Consider the following 11,495-nt stretch of genomic DNA (forward strand, 5'->3'; position numbering starts at 1 on the left):
TACTAATGTCATTTCCACATCTTCACTCCTTACATTGTTCACAACCATTTCTGTTATTTCCTTCAAAACCACACTATCCTCAATCTGTTCATTTAGTAATGAGCCTTCTGTTTTATTATTTCAACTGAAAGACACTTTTGATAGTAATAATAATAAAAAAAATTATTACCGGTATGTGTCACTACAAAATAAAATGAATGAGATTTTCATCAAAACAGAGTTTGAGAAAGGCACACACACACACACACACACTGATCTTACTGTCTCTATGAGGATTTGATACACACATTTATTCTTTTATTTCGGTGAAGTTCATCAGTATAAATGTACTGAAGAGGAAATAAGAGTCTCTATAACATCTCACTGTTACTGATTTATCGTGCGGCTCAAAGTATTATGGGTAAAATCTCTCTATATCTGTTCTGAAACATCAACACAGTTTCACTGATGATCCAGAATAAACCCTAAACCCAGGATAGAGCGGCTGAGTGAATGTGGTCTGGACTGTGTGGATGAGGCTCATTGTGTCAGAGACGCTGTAGAAGGACAGAGTTCCTGCACTGTGATCCACACACACTCCTATTCTTCTGCTGATGGACTTTACAGGGAGATCAGTGTGTATGTTATTGTGTCTGAATGTGTTACTGGAGGAAGAGCAGGACAATCTCCAGGACTGATCATTATATCCAAACACACACTCATAACCCGATCCCTTCCTGCTGATGCTCTTATATGACACTGATATCTCAACATCATCTCCAGTCCACTCAATCTCCCAGTAACAGCGTCCACACACACTCTCTCTACACAACACCTGAGGATAACACTCAAATCTGTCTGGATGATCAGGATACGGCTGCTCTGTGTCAGTGTCAGTAATAACTCTGTTCCTCTCAGACAGACTGAGGTGTGTATTCACTGTGTTCAGATCCAGAGTGAGCTGATGGGAATCTGATGGAGAGAAAACACATCAGAAACAGGAATTATGAATCTGTCTGATCTTTTAATGTATATGAACTCTTCATGACTCAATGTTCAATGTATCATCAGTGTCTCAGTACAGATGACCAAATATCCTGAGCAAATCCTCATTTACATGATCAATTATAAAACTCTTCTTCATGATTTATTTCTCCTTCTACAGGAAGAACATGAACACATTCAGTGAGTTTTCCTGCTTGTTTTCTAGTGACTCACATTGTAGGAAGTCGTTCCTGGTCTTGGGATTCATGTTGGTGAAAGTGACTGTGGAAATAAACAGACATGAACAGTGTGAAGAGAAATGACAAGATAAAATACATTCATTTCTGAGACATTTCTAATATAATGCTGTATGATATTAGATGATGGACTCATTTCTGAGAGCTGATGAATAATCTCCAGGGGCTTCATTTATAAAACACACACATCGGATTGATCCGTTCATCCGATTGTTCAGATTTGGGATGTTTCTCACACGTCTGTATAAACGAGCGCAGGACTTTACCTCCGTCTGAGATCTTCTTGATCTCCTCTTTGCAGAAATCCTCCAGTTTGTCTCTCAGCTGACGGACAGATTCTCTCATGCCATCAAAAGAGGAGAGAGAACCGAAGGGAACGTCGGGTTCGTCTGTAGATTCAGGAGGTGCTGAGAGAGACTGGAAACTCTACAGAAAACAGAAATCAAAACTCATCATCTCCACACTTCAGCCAATAACCTGCACTATATCAGATCTGTGCGGCTCTTGTAGACTTGACTTCTCTTCAGTGACTCGCTTCAATCCAGCACTTTCACACAATCAGCTCATTTTTAATGGTCAATTTCCCAGGGCTTTGTAAGTGCGTCTCTTTAAACAGAAGATGATCAGATGAGCGTCTGACTGATGATTATATGATAACACAACACTCGACTGAATCTGACTGAATTCCTGACAACATCTCAGTCAACGGCTCATTCTGCTCTCATGAAATGTTTCTCTGTCATAGCAGGATCTTGCTCAAGTCCACTATGATCCTGTTCTCCTAGATCTCTGTTACCTGCAGGAACTGGATGTGATCTTGTGTGTGTGAAAGCTGCTCCAGCTCAGCGTCTCTCCTCCTCAGATCATTGATCTCCTGCTCCAGTCGCTCCAGTCGTCCTTCAGCTCGACTCACTGCAGTCTTTTCCTGATCTCTGATCCGCTGTGTGACCTCAGAGCGGCTTCTCTCAATGGAGCGGATGATCTCAGTGAAGATCCTCTCACTGTCCTCCACTGCTGTCTGTGCAGAGCGCTGTTACACACACATCACAATCACACAGTGGCTTCAGCAGGACTGACAGAGTCCAAACTGAGACGTCTCACACTTCTCTTCTTCTCCAGACTCACCTTATGAGACTTCACAGCCTCTCTCAGCTGATGAAGATCTTTCTGTCTCTGCTGGATTCTCTGACGGATCTTCATCTGCGTCTCCTTCAGCTGTTTCTGGAGGACAAACCAATGACAGCAAATGACAACTGAAATGTCAACATTATTTCATCAGCGTCCAGTTTTATATGAATCCTTCACCCTAAAGTTTTAATTCTGTCATCATTTACTCTTCCTCAAGTCGCTCCAAACCTGTATGACTTTCTCTCTATTGTGAGACACAACAGAAGATATTCAGAAGAATGTCTCAGCGGTTTACAGAGGCCAAATAAAATATGGTGACACGTCAATAACATCAAACCTCATTGGTTCTTGCACGTCACAGTCACATGACTAAACATCATGATGTCATGACACAAACACCAGTGAAGTTTGATGTTTTTGATGTCATCATATTTGAGTTTATCAATGATTTAAAATAAAACTTAAGTAAAACTTTAATTTTATATTATAAAAAGTGTATTTTATAAAGTTTACTTATGAAACAGTTATGCAAATTGACTCTCTTTAAGTGCACTTAAGTGGCCTTTCATTTCATTAATATTATATAATCTGTTTTTTTATTATATTATGCAGTTTTTTTTAATACACTTTTAATTTGAAGTACACTACAAGACAAGTAGGCTACATGTCAATACACTAAATATCTGTATTTTAATTAGACGCGTTCCTATTTTGAATTTATGCCGCACATCTAAAGGGTTGTAGTCTGTATTTTATTGTAGCACTTAAGTAGCGCTGTTCAACAGCTGGTTTCGGTTTCGCCCATTCTCGGGATATTTGCTTTGGCTGTGCTAATTGCAAGGGCGGCCACAGCTGTCCTCACTCAGGCGATTGAAAGCTTTATATCTATGTAGTGTGCGCGCTGTCGCGGAAGCGTCCAGCTCTCGTGTTCAGCCTCCTCGTAATACATTCCTGTTGTCTCTCGACAACGCTCTCTCATCATGCACAAAAGGCAGCGCAATACTGCTAATCTGCGCCCTATTCCCTCATCCTCACACTCACCTCTCACTCTTTCTATGGGTCTATGGAACTGCCAATCAGCAGTCAATAAAGCTGACTTCATTCCAGCCTTTGCATCTCATTCTACTCTTAATATTAGGATCCGTCCAGAAGACTCAGCAACCCCTGCTGCTCTCTCTAACAACTTCTCTTTCTCTCAAACCCCTCGCCAGTCGGGGAGGGGTGGGGGTACTGGTCTTCTCATTTCTAACAATTGGAAATACTCAACTCTCTCTTCTATATGCAATAACTACTCATTTGTCTCTATGCAAGACCGAACTCAGGGCAGCGGAGAGGAAATGGCGCAAATCAAAAGACACATCTGACCTCAGTAGGTATCAATCTCTGCTCTCTGCCTTTTCTGCTGATGTTCACGCCGTAAAATCTTCATATTTCCACAACAAGATCAACAGCGCCTCTAACACACGTTCACTGTTCAAGACATTCAATTCTCTCCTCTGTCCACCTCCACCACCACCCACCTCCTCGCTAACTGTTGATGATTTTGCTAACTTCTTCACTAACAAAACTACAACTATCAGCAGTCAGTTCTCAGCTTCACACACACAGGAACCCAGACTAACCTCTCCCACAACCAACAACCTTCTCTCCTCCTTCACTCCACTAACCGAGGAAGAAGTATCTAAACTTCTCCTCTCTAGTCATCCTATCACCGGCCTTCTAGACCCCATCCCCTCACATCTTCTACAAGCCATCTCTCCCACACTTCTACCTACTCTCACACACATTATCAACTCATCCCTACACACTGGCACTTTTACTACAGCATTTAAGCAGGCTCGGGTAACTCCACTGCTTAAAAAACCAACGTTAAACACATCACTTTTAGTGAATTACAGACCTGTCTCTCTCCTACCATTCATTGCGAAAATACTTGAACGAGTTGCTTTCAACCAAGTATTATCTTTCCTGTCTCTGAACAACCAGCTGGATGTCAACCAATCTGGCTTCAAGAAAGGGCATTCAACCGAGACTGCATTACTATCAGTCACAGAAGCCCTGCGGATCGCAAAAGCTGCTTCCAAATCATCAGTTCTCATTCTGCTGGATCTTTCTGCTGCCTTCGACACTGTGAATCATCAGATCCTTCTGTCCACTCTCTCATCACTGGGCATCACAAGTACTCCTCTCCACTGGTTTGAATCCTATCTCACAGGTAGGTCCTTCATGGTCACATGGAGAGGTGAGGTATCCAAAGCACATCAACTGACCACAGGGGTTCCCCAGGGTTCAGTTCTCGGACCGCTCCTCTTCTCCATTTACACCACATCAGGCCCATCATACAGGCACATGGTTTCTCTTACCATTGCTATGCTGATGACACCCAGCTTTACCTCTCATTTCAACCAGATGATCCCACAGTAGCTGCACGCATCTCAAGCTGTCTGGCGGACATCTCGGCATGGATGAAGGAACATCACCTGCAGCTCAACCTGACAAAGACTGAGCTTCTCGTCCTCCCTGCCAATCCATCTCTACAGCACGACCTCACTATCCAGCTAGAGTCTTCCTCAATCACCCCATCAAGGTCAGTCAGAAATCTCGGAGTAATCTTTGATGATCAGCTGACCTTCACAGACCACATTACAAAGACAGCTCGATCATGCAGGTTTGCAATGCACAACATCAGGAAGATCAGGCCTTTCCTAACTGAGCATGCAACACAACTTCTCGTCCAGGCCCTGGTCATTTCTAGGCTTGATTACTGCAATGCTCTTCTGGCTGGACTTCCATCATGTGCAACTAAACCTCTACAAATCCAGAATGCTGCAGCTCGTCTGGTCTTCAACGAGCCCAAAAGGGCCCACGTCACTCCTCTGTTCATCTCTCTGCACTGGCTACCACTCGCTGCTCGCATCAAGTTCAAGGCTTTGACGCTTGCTTACAGATTGACCACAGGATCAGCTCCCTCCTACTTCCACTCACTACTACAAGTCTACATCCCTACCAGAAGCCTACGATCGGTCAATGAGCGACGGCTTGTGGTACCATCACAGAGAGCCTCAAAATCACTCTCCAGAACATTCTCATTCACGGTACCATGCTGGTGGAATGATCTCCCCACCCTCATTCGGAATGCAGAATCCCTGACAGCATTCAAAAGACAACTGAAAACTCATCTCTTCCGTGAGCACTTAACATAAAAAAGAAAATCTTTCCTTTTCCTTTAAATCCTTGCTTATCCGGCTTATGCTACTCCGAGCAATGTCTGAACTTTGTATTTTGAGCACTTCTTGCGTTGTTTTTGCCTCTTCATAATGACTCGCTTGGTTTAGTCCTCAGTTGTAAGTCGCTTTGGATAAAAGCGTCTGCTAAATGACTAAATGTAAATGTACAATTAAGCGTACTTCTTTCTTTAACCACTAGTTGTTTAGATTACTTTTATGCTTCTTCTCTTTTTTGGAGCTTGCGACTTTTTTTATTCCATTGACATCAATGTATAAACTAAAATATATGAGACATTCTTCAAATTATCATCTTTTACATTCCACAGAAGAAACTCAGTCAAACCGGTTTGGACCAACATGAGTAAATGAGTGAGTAAATAAAGACACTTTCATTTCTGTGTGATCAATCTCTCTCAGCTCATACCTGTTTCTCTGTCCTCTGTGCTGCAGTTGATACAGTGTTGTGGTTTTTATGTTCATACTCTTTACATCGCACACAGATGCACTGTTGATCAGTAATACAGAACATTTCTAGCTCTTTATCATGTTTACGGCAGATCATGTCCTGCAGTCGTCCAGTGGCATCAATCACTTTGTGTGGCTTACGAGAGTGATATTCCTCATGACGGTCAAAATGAGTTTGACAGTAAGACTCCTGACACACCAGACAGGACTTGACGGCTTTGTGTTTTCTTCCAGTACAGACGTCACACTCCACGTCTCCAGCGCCAGCGTAACAGTCAGCAGGAAGTTTAGTCTTCTTCAGTTTCTCCACCAGTTCAGCCAGAATGGTGTTTTTAGCTAAAGCAGGTCTTGGACTGAAGGTCTGTCTGCACTGAGGGCAGCTGTAGACGCTCTTCTCATCCTCCTGATCCCAGCAGTCTGTAATACAGATCTTACAGTAACTGTGTCCACAGTGGATAGTCACTGGATCCTTCAGGAGATCCAGACACACTGAACACATGAACTCATCCTGAGAAATTCTGGCTTCTGCCATTTTACTGCAAGAATACAGAGACACAAACACACAACAGCTCAACACTCAATACTTGAGTTTCTGTTTCCCTGAACTGAGGAGTTGAAATGGTTTCCTGCTTGTGTGTTTGAGTGACGTGTTTAAAACAGGAGTGTGTGTAAAGCAGCTTCCTCATTCCTGGTGAAGGAGAGTCACTTTACTGCTGTGTTTATGTGTCCTAGTCAGGCCCGGATTGGCTAATCGGGAGCACCGGGAGAATTCCCGGTGGGCCGGTCTGGATTATTGGCCAGGAGGGCCGGTGTTGTCATGGCACTGGGTTGAATGCTCCAGTCACAGTGCAGCCCCACTATTTTTTTATTGTTATTGTCTCGCAGCCCCACAAAAAAAGTCAGTTGTGACTTTTGCGTCAGATAACCGACCTCATCGGATCTGCTTCAGTAGCTACTCAACACCGCTCGTCGGCAATGGCAAAATGTTTGAGATGACCGATCAAAGCAAGCGGGATGTATGTTCACAGAAGCGCGAGCCGGGGCCGCGCGCGAATCCCAACGCGACGCTTCACGAGATAAGATGCAAGTGGCTAAACTAAACAGCTGTTTTACGATAGAAGTTTTAAACGACCGACATAAATAATCAGTTTGCAAAGACTGTATCAATCAAAGGTAACCTAAAGATAAAGAGACTGAGAGAAGAAGAATGAGAGAAGGAGATGGAGATGAGAGAGGAGAGCAGGAAGAGCAATATTGCATACTGTGCCCAGAAAGATAATAACTTTATTACAATGGATTCCTATTTAACACAGATATACATGTTCTTTGCCAATGACAGTGGAAAAATAATATGCCCCCGAACCCAGATCACTTTTGGGACCTTTGTATTTATAAAACCCTGTGTACGGCTATTGCACTGAATAGAAAATTATATATTTGAAAAATACAATGAATTACAAGGCTGTACAGAACAGTGCACGATTGCAGACTTATATACTGAGGGTTTAATTACATTATTTTAATATAGTCGGTCGGGAACTAAAGTGGGCCGGTCTAAGGTATGAAACTCCAGGGCTGAAAATTAGTCCCACTCCGGCCCTGGTCCTAGTGGAGTCAAACACATCGTAATGACGAGATCCGAGAACATGAACCATTCAATCCCTGAAATTCTGCGTTATACAGTAAATTATGTTTTTATGCCACAATTGTGCCTCCGTGTTTGGGCTTTACTTTCAGTTTTATTTGCGGTATTATTATTATTATTTTTTATTTCAGACGTAAATAATGATCCATATTACAGACAAAAAGAGACACACATAAAAGCTATACATTTATCACCTGTATAGGCGCATAAGCCAGTGAGACCAGATGCTAGAAGAATATCGCACCGAGCTTAGTCCAGAGTTAGTCCAGGGTTAGTCCAGGGTTAGTCCGGGGTTGGTCCAGGGTTAGTCCAGGGTTAGTCCAGGGTTGGTCAATGCAGTGATGATACTTTTTGCCGAGCTCGAAAGCCTGCACATGCACCTGTACATAAGATTTCGCAGTACAGCAGGGCAGTTTGACAAACCCACATTTACAAACATTTGGCTCGCACTACTCCATCGTGGGACCCTCAGTAGCATCCGCAAGGCATCATTATACGCTACAGTTAGCTTTTTCATACTACTCTTTCTGTAGCGCCTCCTCAGGTGTGCAGTATACATGGTAGTGCAGTACGCCTTAAAGAGTCTGATTTTGACAGGTATTGAGCACATCCCAAACCTGCGAATCAGCATGTTAGCCTGTCCATAGAGCATGCCACACTGTCTATAGATGTCTCTGTCATCGGACAAGTCTGCAGTCACATAGTGCCCCAAATATTTACATTCATTTGTGACCTTAAGTCTATTGCCTGACAAAAAAAAAAAAAAAAATCAGGAAATGTCAGTGTGGATTCCTCTCTGCTCCGGGCTATCATGATAGTGCTTTTCTTTGGGTTGTATGTTATATCAAAGTCTGTTCCATATTGAGAGCACACATGCAACAGCTCTTGTAACCCCGCGCTATATGGGCAAAAAATAACAAGGTCATCAGCGTACATTAGGTGGTTAATGGTACTGTTGCCAACCCTACAGCCCGTTCCAAAGTCATTTAACGTTTAATCCCACCGGTCACAATTGTGACCGCAGCTTTTTTCTTATTTCTGGAAGCTCTAAAAATGTTTTTATTGACTTTGGGCAAGAAATTCAACTTTTAAATGACAAAATAGATTGTCTTGATTAAAATCAATTAATGTCATGTGACTAGTGTGAAAGGTCACATGACCAGATCAGTTCACTTCCTGCTTGCACATCTGGGCTGCGTTCCAGTCCAAAATTGTCATGCCCTTCACTCGCTAACTTCCCTCCGTCTTGTTCACTCGGATGTACGTCATTGCTTACGTTGCACGAGTGCCCACTACTGGCGGAAACTGCAATTGGCTGAATTGGAACGTCCTAAGCCCTTGATCACTTGGAATCAGCCATGCAGTTGATTTATTATTTTAAAAAAAAAATTCCTTTAAGAATTTGTTTAATGCAGCATCCAAATGTATATAGGTGTGTTTGGGTTGTTTTAAATTAAAAATATATATAATTAATATATCAGAGTTGTTTGTGGTGGTGGTGATTAGACGAGATCTGCGGTGACGTCACAATCGTGTTGCATTGTGGTATATGGAGCTGCCTGAAGTGCACATATGAAGTTGTGTCACAAGGTGACGAAATAGAGGCGGAACTAAATAGTCCACGGAGGGATGTTTCCACCCGGAGTGTTTTCAACTGAACACCCAGCCAGCCTTGTATGCATCGCTACCATGGCAACAGCAGCCGCTGATGACAAAGTGACAGCAGGTGCGGCGCATCAAGGGGCTGTTTGATGATTGGGACACACAGCTTTTTGAAACGGATAAAAACAAAGCTTTGGGAGACAAAGAAAAAGGCTAGAGCAGCACGGGGCAGCAGCATGGTGTGAGCAGGCGGGGACCGCGAGCGCAGCAGCGCGCTTCCCGCGACGAGGTGGGCTGAGAGTTTCTGTGGGACAAGCCGGCTGGTGAGATCGACCCGCGGAAAGGAATCCGCTACGAAGAAACTGGGTGGTGTGGAACGGAGAGGCAAAGGAGAAGTCATCTCGAAAGTATCAAGTCCCCTTACCTGGGTGAAGATAAGTACAAACCTTCTACTGGCCGTATTGTATGTGATTTATACATCAAGACATTAGATATGAAGAGAAGTGATACAGGAAAAGGAGACTAGACACCGGAATGAGAAGACAGCTGCTGTGATGCATGAATGATGTCGCTAAATTTCTTCCGTCTTATTGCCCCCACTGTTCAGAAGGAGGAGGTGGGCCGTGGCCCTAAATTTCACGGGGTGGATGAGAGTGACGTGTGTAACTGCTGTGTCCCACCGAGTGTGGTTGAGGTGAAGTGCTGCACGCATGATGTAAAGAATCCTGTCACGTGTTCATCGCCCTTGTCTTGTGTTACAGTCTGGAGGTCTCTGAGGAAGAGATTGAGAGAATGCGAAGTCTGAGCCCTCTGCACCTGCTATACTGGGAAGAACCAACCGTACTCGAATTACTCACTTGCTGTCTAGTCGACGCCCCCTTCACAGTCGTAAGCTTTCTGCACCTGAGTCCTTGGAGCACTCACTGGCTGTCCAGGCGAGGGTCTCTTCACAGCCGTAAACCTTCTGCACCTGAGAGATCGAGAAGAGTCGATCCTACTGAGAGGCTGGAAAGAGTCAACCGTATTGAGAGTACGCCTTTGGCACTGAGAGACTGAAAAGAGTCAATCCGTATTGAGAGTACGCCTTTGGCACTGAGAGCCTGAGAAGGGTCAACCGTGTTGAGAGTCCTCGCCTGCTGTCCAGTCCACGTCCCCTCCACAGTCGAGAGCCTTGGGCATCCGAAGAGCCCGAGAAGGGCTGACTGTATCGAGTACTCACCTGTGGTCCCGTCGACGTCCCCTGCAGCGACTGGATACGGAGGAGGAAGAAGAAGCTTTTTAATTACGATTACAAATTATTTTAAGTCAATAAAATCTGTCTAAGTTTTACTCTCCTTTGTCTGCTTGGTTTCTGGTCCGCTCCTCAGTGGTACTCATTCCAAAGGGAGGGTGTAGACCCGGTCGACCCTCCCGACCTGTGACAGTTGACTCGCTCCCTCTGTCAAAATCTAGGGAACAAGTGTCTGTCCATATAAACTTCCCTCGTCCACTTCACGAAGAGGAACGCACTTCAAAATGGTGGCAGGGATTCCCCCGAGGGGAAGTGCTTAGGGAAGTTCGCAAGTGCATGTCTAAAAGTGGACTGGAACGCAGCCCTGGAAGAAGATGTCTTCCTCAGACTACTACAAAAAGTAGTATATAAAACATCTTAATTTACATAGAACTATCATATTTTGTACATATATTCTTTAAAGGGTCTACTGCTGATATATTTTGAGAATTATACTCCTGCATATATATTTTGCTCGTAAGACTTGTAAATTTGTTTACAGTCACAATTGTGACCGGTAGTATAACACAGTGCTTCAATTGAAAACAGAGGTATTGGCAGGTTTTGGCAATCCTACACTGAACATGCCACACCTGTGAGGGGGATGGATGATCTTGGCATGTAGCGTTGCGGTGGAAAGAGGAAAGAGAATTGCAATGTTTTACCACACTCTTAACAGAAATGGCAATACAGGTCCTTCTCAAAAAATTAGCATATTGTGATAAAGTTCATTATTTTCCATAATGTAATGATAAAAATTAAACTTTCATATATTTTAGATTCATTGCACACCAACTGAAATATTTCAGGTCTTTTATTGTTTTAATACTGATGATTTTGGCATACAGCTCATGAAAACCCAAAATTCCTGTCTCAAAAAATTAGCATATCATGAAAAGGGTCTCTAAACGAGCTATTAACCTAATCATCTGAATCAA

General features: G+C 43.4%; 1 protein-coding gene across 2 annotated transcripts; it reads right to left on the reverse strand.

Annotated features, from left to right (window-relative positions):
- Positions 1-353: 353 nt before the first annotated feature.
- Positions 354-6,630, reverse strand: LOC130085355 (tripartite motif-containing protein 16-like). 2 transcript variants are annotated; one of them, XM_056251081.1, is made up of 6 exons: positions 6,000-6,629; positions 2,346-2,441; positions 2,017-2,250; positions 1,487-1,646; positions 1,198-1,245; positions 354-951 (listed from the first exon to the last, which is right to left on the reverse strand). In XM_056251081.1, the coding sequence occupies exons 1-6, from the start codon at positions 6,570-6,572 to the stop codon at positions 431-433; spliced, it is 1,632 nt and encodes a 543-aa protein (XP_056107056.1). In that variant the 5' UTR covers positions 6,573-6,629; the 3' UTR covers positions 354-430. The 2 variants fall into 2 exon arrangements, with proteins under 2 accessions (XP_056107056.1, XP_056107067.1); XM_056251092.1 differs by lacking the exon at positions 1,198-1,245 and having other exon boundaries at positions 6,000-6,630.
- Between the last annotated feature and the right edge of the window lie 4,865 nt (positions 6,631-11,495).

This window comes from Rhinichthys klamathensis, unplaced genomic scaffold (assembly GCF_029890125.1).
Source record: "Rhinichthys klamathensis goyatoka isolate OS25496 unplaced genomic scaffold, OSU_Roscu_1.1 h1tg000004l_1, whole genome shotgun sequence".
Lineage (NCBI taxonomy): Eukaryota > Metazoa > Chordata > Actinopteri > Cypriniformes > Leuciscidae > Rhinichthys > Rhinichthys klamathensis.